At 44.5% G+C, this 13,979-nt stretch overlaps 1 protein-coding gene across 4 annotated transcripts in view; it reads right to left on the bottom strand.

Moving 5' to 3' along the window:
* The window catches only part of ERICH6B (glutamate rich 6B), a 412,645-nt gene that overhangs the window by 121,215 nt on the left and 277,451 nt on the right, over nt 1–13,979 (bottom strand). For all 4 annotated transcript variants that reach the window (XM_077297367.1, XM_077297366.1, XM_077297365.1 and 1 more), the window contains one exon: nt 1,418–1,566. In XM_077297367.1, the coding sequence (XP_077153482.1) occupies nt 1,418–1,566 (149 nt within the window). The remainder of the gene's footprint in view (nt 1–1,417; nt 1,567–13,979) is intronic.

Here is a 13,979-nt window from a genome sequence, read left to right on the forward strand (position 1 = left end):
GAAAGAAGGCTAACTAGTCTGGGGAAAATAAGGCCCCATCGACTAGTCACAGTCCTAATTAGCACAGGAAAAGTGGACCGTATAAATGCTTTTTTTTTTTTTTTTTTTTTAAAAACATTGATTTAACTCAATAATACCTTACAGGGTTGGTTAGGCAGGGAATTTAGTCCTACATATGTGAATGCTGCTGGGACCTGGCAGGTTCCCTTTAAGCAAGCAGTATGCATCTGCATACTGGCCAGACGGAGGCTGTAAAAACCCACTTTAGACTCACGCCTTGTGAATAGTCACCTATGGCACTGTTACAGAATATGTCTGGAAAAGCTCCCGATGTATTCAGTAGGCTGACTGTGTTAAGGGACGAATAATAATAATAATAATTTTTTTTATTTATATAGCGCCAAAATATTCCGCAGTGCTTTACAATTTATAGAGGGGACAACAGACATTACATCATAACAGAAATCACAGTTCAAAACAGATACCAAGAGGAATGAGGGCCCTGCTCGCAAGCTTACAAACTATGAGGAAAAGGGGAGACACGAGAGGTGGACAGTAACAATTGCTTTCATTGTTCGGACCAGCCATAATGTGAGGATCGGGTGTTCATGTAAAGCTGCATGAACCAGTTAAGTGCCTAAGTATGTAACAGTACAGACACAGAGGGCTATTAACTGCAATGAGAGACGAATGAGTGAGAACACACACACAGTAATGCCTAAACCTACATTATAAGAGACCAGACTCGAGTGATGACCCAAGAGACGAGACTCGAGTGAAGACCTAACAGACCAGACCCAGAGACAAGAGCCCCGTGTTGGTTCATCAGAGTCATGCGTGCAGAACCAGAACTGGGATAGGCGATCGGGCAGCAGGAGAGAGACAGTCATATGAGGCGCAACCCCCGGTGCAAACGTATGGTATAGAGGGAGGGGGGAATCGCACAGTGCTTCAGGAATGGAGGCAACTGGTTGTCATGTGTGCCAAGTAACCCATCAATATGGGACTTGCGGCCTAACATTGAGTAACGTAAACTCCCGTTGGGGAATGTACGGATCTTCATATTGCTTTGGGAGTGGCGACGGTGACAGGCCGTATATTAGATGTGAATATAGAGTGGCAGCATGTAAATAATATTGTGTATATACCCTGTTTTAGCTGTATTACTGTGTTCTTAATTTGCTGCTGTTCATTTCTCCACATTCGATATTTGATACACCGTTGCACCCGTCTATCTGTCAGCAAGTGCAAAGACGCAGTGTGCACGTAGCCTTATACAGGCAGCAGATTTCAATGGGAATTATGTAATCCTTCATTTTGCTGCAGGAACACTGCATGGTAATTAAAAACTTGCTGCCTAGTGGCCTCAAAATTTACTGCTGATGTGAAGGTATATTTTGTTTTCAACTTCACTTACTTTAATAAATTCATTATCCAGAATAGGAATAAAATAGTCGTCAATGTTGTTGGTTTGATCCGAAAATGCATTATCAGACAGTGCACAGTTTGTGGTGGTGTCATTAGCTGATGCCAGAGTAAAAGATATTTTCTCCATCAAAAAAAGAGCTGAAACAAAAATGAATAAATTATGAATATTATTTAATTTACATATTTTCACATTTTATCACTTAGTTTTATTTAACACAGCTATAGATGGTGATAAAAGTATTAATATTCTGAAATGAACATCATACAGTACGCCCTCAGGTAACAATTTAATTAAAGTCACAATATTTTTAGTGACACAATAATTTCCTTATCTTCAGTTACAATACTTCTCTCTACATGTTCTGCATTATTCCACCCATACTACATGTACTGTACTCTACCTTTACTACCTGTACTATGCTGCTCATTATCTATACTACATACTGTCCTTTGCTTCTACATGTCCAGTATTACTCTCTATACTACATATAGTGTACTGCTCACAACCTGTACTATATGTACTGTCCTGCTTTCTACCTGTACATTACAAATTTTTATTTGAGCTACATGTTCTGTACTGTTCTCTACCTGTACTACATATACTGTACTGCTCTGTACTGCTCACTTTAGCAATCAGGAAATGACAGATGTTGGTGATAGGGGACTCTATAATTAGGCGGACAGGCTGGGTCATCTGCCGCCTAAACCGTGAATGACGAACAGTGCGTTGTCTATCGGGAACTTGGATTCGACATATTGCAGAGCAGATAGACAGATTGCTGGGTGAGGCTGGGAAAGGGGAAGGTCCTTAAAGATGATTACAGTGAACTAGGAAAGAGGCTGAAGCCCAGGACCTCCAAGGTGGTGTTTTCAGACATACTGCAGGTGCCACGAATGTCCCTAGAAAGACAGCAGGCGCTTAGGTTGATAAATAAGGGGCTTAGAAATTGGTGAAGGAAAGAAGGGTTTGTGTTCATGGAGAACTGGGCCGACTTCTCTGTTGGCTACAGGCTCTACGATAGGGACAGGCTACACCTCAATGGGAAGGGTGCAGCTATGATTGGGGAAAAATGGTCAAATAGATGGAGGAGCTTTTAAACTAGGATCTGGGGGGAGGAATGGTAGTTGTGCTAATAAGGGCATAGGGTAAACAGAGAGTGAGACAGTAGGGGTAAATGAGGATGTAGGGGGCTGGAAAATGCAAGGAAAGTAGGGAGCTGAATAGGAGTAACAAATATGCTAATAGTTTTAAATGTCTCCTGGCAAATGCAAAAAGTCTTGCAAACAAAATGAATGAACAGGAGACTCTTATGCTGGTTATGCTCCCTGAACGCGCTCATTCTTAAGAAGGAAGGCTGCCGGAAAGAAGCAGGGCGCGTCCGAGGGTGAGTATATACCTAATAGGAATATACTCACCCTCGGCTTCTTTCCGGCAGCCTTCCTTCCTAAGAATGAGCGCGTTCAGGGCCTTAGATGACGTCACGGCTTGTGATTGGTCGCGGCCGCCCATGTGACCGCCACGCGACCAATCACAAGCCGTGACGTAATTCTCAGGTCCTAAATTCCTAGAATTAGGAATTTAGGACCTGAGAATTATGTCACGGCTTGTGATTGGTCGCGTGGCGGTCACATGGGCGGCCGCGACCAATCACAATCACAAGCCGTGACATCATCTAAGGCCCTGAACGCGCTCATTTTAAGCAAAGAAGGCTGCTGGTTACCAGCGGTAAGGTCCAGGCTGCGTCGGAGAGGTGAGAATATCAATATTTTTTATTTTAATTCTTTATTTTACACATTAATATGGATCCCAGGGCCTGAAGGAGAGTTTCCTCTCCTTCAGACCCTGGGAACCATAGTATCCCATTGCACTGCATTGGGTTTCGTGTTTCGGCCGACCCCGACTTTTTTATAGGATCAGCCGATTTCACTCGACCCGACTTTTGAGAAAGTCGGGTTTCGTGAAACCCGACCCGATCCTATAAAAATAAAAGTCGCTCAACCCTATTGGTAATGCGACTGATGTGATTTATCTGGTCTTTACAAAGGCATTTGATACTGTACCACATTACAGCCTTATACTGAAGCTACAGATGCAGGGACTAAGAGAAACTATATGCAGAAGGAATTGGCTAAATGACAGGAAACAAAGAGTCGTCATAAATTGTACGATCTCTACATGGGATATAGTCAGCAGTGGGGACCGCAAGGATCCGTGCTAGGATCGATTCTTTTTAACCTCTTTATTAACCCCTTAATCCCATATGACGTACTATCCCGTCAAGGTGACCTGGGACTTAATTCCCAGTGACGGGATAGTACGTCATAGCCGATCGGCCGCGCTCACAAACATGATCGCGGTGTACCGGAGGTACAGGGAAGCATCGCGCAGGGAGGGGGCTCCCTGCGGGCTTCCCTGAGACGATCGGTACAAGGGAATGTACTCACCTTGTACCGAGCGTCTCCTCTCTGCAGGCCCCGGATCCAAAATGGCCGCGGGGCTGCATCCGGGTCCTGCAGGGAGTACTTCCGGGTCCGGAGCAGGCTGCAGATGAAAGCTGCAGCCTGCAGCGATGTGAGTGCTGTGCACACTATCAGATTGGCGATCTGTGATGTCCCCCCCGGGACAAAGTAAAAAAGTAAAAAAAAAATTTCCACGTGTAAAAAAAAAAAATAAAAAAAAAATTCCTAAATAAAGAAGAAAAAAAAAATATTATTCCCATAAATACATTTCTTTATCTAAAAAAAAAACAAAAAAACAATAAAAGTACACATATTTAGTATCGCCGCGTCCGTAATGACCCGACCTATAAAACTGTCCCACTAGTTAACCCCTTCAGTGAACACCATAAGAAAAAAAAAAAAAAACGAGCCAAAAAACAACGCTTTATTATCATACCGCCGAACAAAAAGTGAAATAACACGTGATCAAAAAGATGGATATAAATAACCATGGTACTGCTGAAAACGTCATCTTGTCCCGCAAAAAACGAGCTGCCATATAGCATCATAACCAAAAAAATAAAAAAGTTATAGTCCCCAGAATAAAGCGATGCCAAAATAATTATTTTTTCTATAAAATAGTTTTTATCGTATAAAAGCGCCAAAACATAAAAAAATGATATAAATGAGATATCGCTGTAATCGGACTGACCCGACGAATAAAACTGCTTTATCAATTTTACCAAACGTGGAACGGTATAAACGCCTCCCCCAAAAGAAATTCATGAATAGCTGTTTTTTGGTCATTCTGCCTCACAAAAATCGGAATAAAAAGTGATCAAAAACTGTCACATGTCCGAAAATGTTACCAATAAAAACGTCAACTCGTCCCGCAAAAAACAAGACCTCACATGACTCTGTGGACCAAAATACGGAAAAATTATAGGTCTCAAAATATGGAGACGCAAAAACTTTTTTGCTATAAAAAGCGTCTTTTAGTGTGTGACAGCTGCCAATCATAAAAATCCGATATAAAAAACGCTATAAAAGTAAATCAAACCCCCCTTCATCACCCCCTTAGTTAGGGAAAAATAATAAAATTAAAAAAATGTATTTATTTCCATTTTCCCATTAGGGCTAGGGTTAGGGCTAGGGTTAGGGTTAGGGCTAGGGTTAAGGCTAGGGTTAGGGCTAGGGTTAGGGTTAGGGTTGGGGCTAGGGTTGGAGCTAAAGTTAGGGTGGGGCTAAAGTTAGGGATAGGGTTGGGGTTAAAGTTAGGGTTGGGGATAAAGTTAGGGTTGGGGCTAAAGTTAGGGTTAGGGTTTGGATTACATTTACGGTTGGGATTAGGGTTGAGATTAGAATTAGGGGTGTGTCAGGGTTAGGGGTGTGGTTAGGGTTACAGTTGGGATTAGGGCTAGGGGTGTGTTTGGATTAGTTTCAGGTAGAATTGGGGAGTTTCCACTGTTTAGGCACATCAGGGGCTCTCCAAACGCGACATGGCGTCCGATCTCAATTCCAGACAATTCTGCGTTGAAAAAGTACAACAGTGCTCCTTCCCTTCCGAGCTCTCCCGTGCGCCCAAACAGGGGTTTACCCCAACATATGGGGCATCAGCGTACTCAGGACAAATTGTACAACAACTTTTGGGGTCCAAGTTCTCTTGTTATCTCTGGGAAAAAAAAATTGGGGGGGCTAAAAATAATTTTTGTGGGAAAAAAAGGATTTTTTATTTTCACAGCACTGCGTTGTAAACTGTAGTGAAACACTTGGGGGTTCAAAGTTCTCACAACACATCTAGATAAGTTCCTTGGGAGGTCTAGTTTCCAATATGGGGTCACTTATGGGGGGTTTATACTGTTTGGGCCATGCGCCCAAACAGTGGTTCCCCCCACATATGGGGTATCAGCGTACTCAGGACAAATTGGACAACAACTTTTGGGGTCCAATTTATCCTGTTACCCTTGTGAAAATATAAAACAGGGGGCTAAAAAATCATTTTTCTGAAAAAAAAAAGCATTTTTAGTTTCACGGCTCTGCGTTATAAACTGTAGTGAAACACTTGGGGGTTCAAAGCTCTCAAAACACATCTAGATAAGTTCCTCAGGAGGTCTAGTTTCCAATATGGGGTCACTTGTGGGGGGGTTGTACTGTTTGGGTACATCAGGGGCTCTGCAAATGCAACGTGACGCCTGCAGATCAATCCATCTAAGTCTGCATTCCAAATGGCGCTCCTTCCCTTCCAAGCTCTGCCATGCACCCAAACAGTGGTTCCCCCCCACATATGGGGTATCAGCGTACTCAGGACAAATTGGACAACAACTTTTGGGGTCAAATTTATCCTGTTACCCTTGTGAAAATATAAAACTGGGGGCTAAAAAATCATTTTTCTGAAAAAAAATTTTTTTTTATTTTCACGGCTCTGCGTTATAAACTGTAGTGAAACACTTGGGGGTTCAAAGCTCTCAAAACACATCAAGATAAGTTCCTTAGGGGGTCTACTTTCCAAAATGGTGTCACTTGTGGGGGGGTTTTAATGTTTAGGCACATCAGGGGCTCTCCAAACGCGACATGGTGTCCCATCTCAATTCCAGTCAATTTTGCATTGAAAAGTCAAATGGCGCTCCTTCCCTTCCGAGCTCTGCTATGCGCCCAAACAGTGGTTTACCCCCACATATGGGGTATCGTTGTACTCAGGACAAATTGAACAACAACTTTTGTGGTCTAATTTCTTCTCTTATCCTTGGGAAAATAAAAAATTGGGGGCGAAAAGATCATTTTTGTGAAAAAATATGATTTTTTATTTTTACGGCTCTGCATTATAAACTTCTGTGAAGCACTTGGTGGGTCAAAGTGCTCACCACACATCTAGATAAGTTCCTTAAGGGGTCTACATTCCAAAATGGTGTCACTTGTGGGGGGTTTCAATGTTTAGGCATATCAGGGGCTCTCCAAACGCAACATGGCGTCCGATCTCAATTCCAGACAATTCTGCGTTGAAAAAGTACAACAGTGCTCCTTCCCTTCCGAGCTCTCCCGTGCGCCCAAACAGGGGTTTACCCCAACATATGGGGCATCAGCGTACTCAGGACAAATTGTACAACAACTTTTGGGGTCCAATGTTGTGATTTTGCTTTTTGCTCCCTCTAGTGGTCATTAGTGATTTGACTCTGGAGCGTCTGTCTTTTCCTATATCCTCACCTGGGCCGTTAGTTCAGGGGCGTTGCTATATAAGCTCCCTGGACCTTCAGTTCAATGCCTGGCATCGTTGAAATCAGAGCTAATCTGTTGTGCTCTTGTCCTCTGATCCTGGTTCCTGTTTTTCAAGCTAAGTCTGCTTCTTTGCTTTTTGCTTTTGTTTCGTTTGGTATTTTTTTCCAGCTTGTTCCTATCTGTATCCTGACCTTTGCTGGAAGCTCTAGGGGGCTGGTGTTCTCCCCCCGGACCGTTAGACGGTTCAGGGGCTCTTGAATCTCCAGCGTGGATTTTTATAGGGTTTTTGTTGACCAGATAAGTTATCTTGCTATATTCTGCTATTAGTAAGCTGGCCTCTCTTTGCTGAACCTGGTTCATTTCTGTGTTTGTCATTTCCTCTTACCTCACCGTTATTATTTGTGGGGGGCTTGTATCTTGCTTTGGGGTCCCTTTCTCTGGAGGCAAGAGAGGTCTTTGTTTTCTTCTCCTAGGGATAGTTAGATTCTCCGGCTGGCGCGAGTCATCTAGCGATCACCGTAGGCATGATCCCCGGCTACTTCTAGTGTTGGCGTTAGGAGTAGCTATTTGGTCAACCCAGTTACCACAGCCCTATGAGCTGGATTTTTGTATCTTGCAGACTTACACGTTCCTCTGAGACCCTGTCCACTGGGGTCATAACAGTATGCCAGGCCAGTATTAAATGTTTAATGCATTGCAGAAGTGGGATTATAAGAAAGAAAATTTTGAGTTTTTTTTTTCCCTCTCTCATTTTTTTTTTTCTTTTCCCCTTTACCTCAGAGTGGCTTAAGCTTGCTGCAGACATGAATGTCCAGACCTTGATTACAAGTGTGGACCAGCTTGCCGCTCGTGTGCAGGGTATACAAGATTATGTTACCAGAAATCCTAGGTCTGAACCCAAGATTCCGATTCCTGAACTGTTTTCAGGAGACCGATTTAAGTTTAGGAATTTCAGGAATAATTGTAAATTATTTTTGTCCCTGAAACCTTGTTCGTCTGGAGACTCTGCTCAACAAGTAAAAATTGTTATTTCATTCTTACGGGGTGACCCTCAGGATTGGGCTTTTTCGTTGGCGCCAGGAGATCCGGCATTGGCTGATATTGATGCGTTTTTTCTGGCGCTCGGTTTACTTTATGAGGAACCCAATCTTGAGATTCAGGCAGAGAAAGCCTTGCTGGCTATGTCTCAGGGCCAGGACGAGGCTGAGGTGTATTGCCAAAAATTTCGGAAATGGTCCGTGCTGACACATTGGAACGAGTGTGCACTGGCCGCTAATTTTAGAAATGGCCTTTCTGAGGCCATTAAGAATGTTATGGTGGGTTTTCCCATTCCCACAGGTCTGAATGATACCATGTCCCTGGCTATTCAAATTGACCGGCGGTTGCGGGAGCGCAAAACCGCAAATTCCCTCATGTTGTCGTCTGAACAGACACCTGATGTGATGCAATGTGATAGAAAAACCGCAAATTCCCTCATGGTGTTGTCTGAACGGACACCTGATTTGATGCAATGTGATAGAATCCTGACTAGAAATGAGAGGAAAATTCATAGACGCCGGAATGGCTTGTGCTACTACTGTGGTGATTCTACACATGTTATCTCAGCATGCTCTAAACGTATATCTAAGGTTGTTAGTCCTGTCACCGTTGGTAATTTGCATCCTAAATTTATTCTATCTGTAACTTTGATTTGCTCACTGTCATCTTATCCTGTCATGGCGTTTGTAGATTCAGGTGCTGCCCTGAGTCTTATGGATCTCTCATTTGCTAAGCGCTGTGGTTTTATTCTTGAACCATTAGAAAATCCTATCCCTCTTAGGGGTATTGATGCTACGCCATTGGCAGAAAATAAGCCGCAGTATTGGACACAGGTTACCATGTGCATGACTCCTGAACACCGCGAGGTGATACGTTTTCTCGTTCTACATAAAATGCATGATTTGGTTGTTTTGGGGCTGCCATGGTTACAGACCCATAATCCAGTTTTGGATTGGAAGGCAATGTCTGTGTCAAGTTGGGGCTGTCAGGGAATTCATGGCGATTCCCCGCCGGTGTCTATTGCTTCCTCTACTCCTTCGGAAGTTCCTGAGTATTTGTCTGATTATCAGGATGTATTCAGCGAGTCCAGGTCCAGTGCTCTTCCTCCTCATAGGGACTGTGACTGCGCTATAGATTTGATTCCAGGCAGTAAGTTTCCTAAGGGAAGACTGTTTAATCTGTCGATACCTGAACATACCGCTATGCGTTCATATATCAAGGAGTCTCTGGAGAAAGGACACATCCGTTCGTCTTCTTCCCCTCTTGGTTCGGGATTCTTTTTTGTGGCTAAAAAGGACGGATCTTTGAGGCCTTGTATTGACTATCGGCTTTTAAATAAGATCACTGTCAAATTTCAGTATCCTTTGCCGCTGTTGTCTGACTCGTTTGCCCGGATTAAAGGTGCCAAGTGGTTTACCAAGATAGACCTTCGTGGTGCGTACAACCTTGTGCGCATTAAGCAAGGGGATGAATGGAAAACCGCATTCAATACGCCCGAAGGTCATTTTGAGTACTTGGTGATGCCTTTTGGGCTCTCTAATGCCCCTTCAGTTTTTCAGTCCTTTATGCATGACATTTTCCGGAACTATCTGGATAAATTTCTGATCGTTTATCTGGATGATATTCTGTTTTTTTCTGATAATTGGGACTCGCATGTGGAGCAGGTCAGGATGGTCTTTAAAATTTTGCGTGAAAATTCTTTGTTTGTCAAGGGCTCAAAGTGTCTTTTTGGTGTACAGAAGGTTCCCTTTTTGGGGTTCATTTTTTCCCCTTCTGCTGTGGAGATGGACCCAGTCAAGGTCCGAGCTATTCTTGATTGGACTCAGCCCTCGTCAGTCAAGAGTCTTCAGAAGTTCTTGGGTTTCGCTAACTTCTACCGTCGTTTTATCGCTAACTTTTCTAGCATTGTGAAACCTTTGACGGATATGACCAAGAAGGGCTCCGATGTGGTTAATTGGGCTCCTGCTGCCGTGGAGGCTTTCCAGGAGTTGAAACGTCGGTTTACTTCGGCGCCTGTTTTGTGCCAGCCTGATGACTCGCTTCCCTTTCAAGTTGAGGTGGATGCTTCAGAGATTGGAGCAGGGGCCGTTTTGTCGCAGAGAGGCCCTGGTTGCTCTGTTATGAGACCTTGCGCCTTTTTCTCTAGGAAGTTTTCGCCTGCGGAGCGAAATTATGATGTGGGCAATCGGGAGTTGTTGGCCATGAAATGGGCATTTGAGGAGTGGCGTCATTGGCTCGAGGGTGCTAAGCATCGTGTGGTAGTCTTGACTGATCACAAAAATCTGATGTATCTCGAGTCTGCTAAACGCCTGAATCCTAGACAGGCCCGCTGGTCATTGTTTTTCTCCCGATTTGACTTTGTTGTCTCGTATTTACCAGGTTCAAAGAATGTGAAGGCCGATGCTCTTTCCAGGAGCTTTGTGCCTGATGCTCCTGGAGTCGCTGAACCTGTTGGTATTCTTAAGGATGGTATTATCTTGTCTGCTATTTCTCCTGATCTGCGACGTGTGTTGCAGAGATTTCAGGCTGATAGGCCTGATTCTTGTCCACCTGACAGACTGTTTGTGCCTGATAAGTGGACCAGCAGAGTCATTTCCGAGGTTCATTCCTCGGTGTTGGCAGGTCACCCAGGAATTTTTGGCACCAGAGATCTGGTGGCCAGATCCTTTTGGTGGCCTTCCTTGTCTAGGGATGTGCGGTCATTTGTACAGTCCTGTGGGACTTGTGCTCGAGCTAAGCCTTGCTGTTCTCGTGCCAGCGGGTTGCTCTTGCCCTTGCCTGTCCCTAAGAGACCTTGGACACATATCTCCATGGATTTCATTTCTGATCTTCCGGTGTCTCAGGGCATGTCTGTTATCTGGGTGATATGTGATCGCTTCTCCAAGATGGTCCATTTGGTTCCTTTGCCTAAACTGCCTTCCTCTTCCGATCTGGTTCCTGTGTTTTTCCAGAACGTGGTTCGTTTGCACGGCATCCCTGAGAATATTGTGTCAGACAGAGGATCCCAGTTCGTTTCCAGATTCTGGCGATCCTTTTGTAGTAGGATGGGCATTGACTTGTCGTTTTCGTCTGCTTTCCATCCTCAGACTAATGGATAGACGGAGCGAACTAATCAGACTTTGGAGGCTTATTTGAGGTGTTTTGTCTCTGCTGATCAGGACGATTGGGTGACCTTCTTGCCGTTAGCTGAGTTTGCCCTTAATAATCGGGCTAGTTCCGCCACCTTGGTTTCGCCGTTTTTCTGCAACTCTGGTTTCCACCCTCGTTTTTCTTCGGGTCATATGGAATCTTCTGACTGCCCTGGGGTGGATTCTGTGGTGGATAGGTTGCAGCGGATCTGGAATCTTGTGGTGGACAACTTGAAGTTGTCACAGGAGAGGGCTCAGCGCTTTGCCAACCGCCGCCGCGGTGTGGGTCCCCGACTACGTGTTGGGGATTTGGTGTGGCTTTCTTCCCGCTTTGTTCCTATGAAGGTTTCCTCTCCCAAATTTAAACCTCGTTTTATTGGTCCTTACAAGATATTGGAAATTCTTAATCCTGTATCCTTTCGCCTGGATCTACCTGTGTCGTTTGCTATCCACAACGTGTTTCATAGGTCCTTGTTGCGGCGGTACGTTGTGCCTGTGGTTCCTTCTGCTGAGCCTCCTGCTCCGGTGTTGGTTGAGGGCGAGTTGGAGTACGTGGTGGAGAAGATCTTGGATTCTCGTCTCTCCAGGCGGAGGCTTCAGTACTTGGTCAAGTGGAAGGGCTATGGTCAGGAAGATAATTCCTGGGTGGTCGCCTCTGATGTTCATGCGGCCGATTTAGTTCGTGCCTTTCACTCCGCTCATCCTGATCGCCCTGGTGGTCGTGGTGAGGGTTCGGTGACCCCTCACTAAGGGGGGGGTACTGTTGTGATTTTGCTTTTTGCTCCCTCTAGTGGTCATTAGTGATTTGACTCTGGAGCGTCTGTCTTTTCCTATATCCTCACCTGGGCCGTTAGTTCAGGGGCGTTGCTATATAAGCTCCCTGGACCTTCAGTTCAATGCCTGGCATCGTTGAAATCAGAGCTAATCTGTTGTGCTCTTGTCCTCTGATCCTGGTTCCTGTTTTTCAAGCTAAGTCTGCTTCTTTGCTTTTTGCTTTTGTTTCGTTTGGTATTTTTGTCCAGCTTGTTCCTATCTGTATCCTGACCTTTGCTGGAAGCTCTAGGGGGCTGGTGTTCTCCCCCCGGACCGTTAGACGGTTCGGGGGTTCTTGAATCTCCAGCGTGGATTTTTATAGGGTTTTTGTTGACCAGATAAGTTATCTTGCTATATTCTGCTATTAGTAAGCTGGCCTCTCTTTGCTGAACCTGGTTCATTTCTGTGTTTGTCATTTCCTCTTACCTCACCGTTATTATTTGTGGGGGGCTTGTATCTTGCTTTGGGGTCCCTTTCTCTGGAGGCAAGAGAGGTCTTTGTTTTCTTCTCCTAGGGGTAGTTAGATTCTCCGGCTGGCGCGAGTCATCTAGCGATCACCGTAAGCATGATCCCCGGCTACTTCTAGTGTTGGCGTTAGGAGTAGCTATTTGGTCAACCCAGTTACCACAGCCCTATGAGCTGGATTTTTGTATCTTGCAGACTTACACGTTCCTCTGAGACCCTGTCCACTGGGGTCATAACAGTCCAAGTTCTCTTGTTATCTCTGGGAAAATAAAAATTGGGGGGGCTAAAAATAATTTTTGTGGGAAAAAAAGGATTTTTTATTTTCACAGCACTGCGTTGTAAACTGTAGTGAAACACTTGGGGGTTCAAAGTTCTCACAACACATCTAGATAAGTTCCTTGGGAGGTCTAGTTTCCAATATGGGGTCACTTATGGGGGGTTTATACTGTTTGGGCCATGCGCCCAAACAGTGGTTCCCCCCACATATGGGGTATCAGCGTACTCAGGACAAATTGGACAACAACTTTTGGGGTCCAATTTATCCTGTTACCCTTGTGAAAATATAAAACTGGGGGCTAAAAAATCATTTTTCTGAAAAAAAAAGCATTTTTAGTTTCACGGCTCTGCGTTATAAACTGTAGTGAAACACTTGGGGGTTCAAAGCTCTCAAAACACATCTAGATAAGTTCCTCAGGAGGTCTAGTTTCCAATATGGGGTCACTTGTGGGGGGGTTGTACTGTTTGGGTACATCAGGGGCTCTGCAAATGCAACGTGACGCCTGCAGACCAATCCATCTAAGTCTGCATTCCAAATGCGCTCCTTCCCTTCCGAGCTCTGCCATGCGCCCAAACAGTGGTTCCCCCCACATATGGGGTATCAGCGTACTCAGGACAAATTGGACAACAACTTTTGGGGTCCAATTTATCCTGTTACCCTTGTGAAAATATAAAACAGGGGGCTAAAAAATAATTTTTCTGAAAAAAAAAAAGCATTTTTAGTTTCACGGCTCTGCGTTATAAACTGTAGTGAAACACTTGGGGGTTCAAAGCTCTCAAAACACATCTAGATAAGTTCCTCAGGAGGTCTAATTTCCAAAATGGGGTCACTTGTGGGGGGGTTGTACTGTTTGGGTACATCAGTGGCTCTGCAAATGCAACGTGACGCCTGCAGACCAATCCATCTAAGTCTGCATTCCAAATGGCGCTCCTTCCCTTCCGAGCTCTGCCATGCGCCCAAACAGTGGTTCCCCCCCACATATGGGGTATCAGCGTACTCAGGACAAATTGGACAACAACTTTTGTAGTCCAATTTATCCTGTTACCCTTGTAAAAATACAAAACTGGGGGCTAAAAAATCATTTTTCTGAAAAAAAAATTTTTTTTATTTTCACGGCTCTGCGTTATAAACTGTAGTGAAACACTTGGGGGTTCAAAGCTCTCAAAACACATCAAGAT

Source organism: Ranitomeya variabilis, chromosome 3 (genome assembly GCF_051348905.1).
Source record: "Ranitomeya variabilis isolate aRanVar5 chromosome 3, aRanVar5.hap1, whole genome shotgun sequence".
NCBI classification, from domain to species: domain Eukaryota; kingdom Metazoa; phylum Chordata; class Amphibia; order Anura; family Dendrobatidae; genus Ranitomeya; species Ranitomeya variabilis.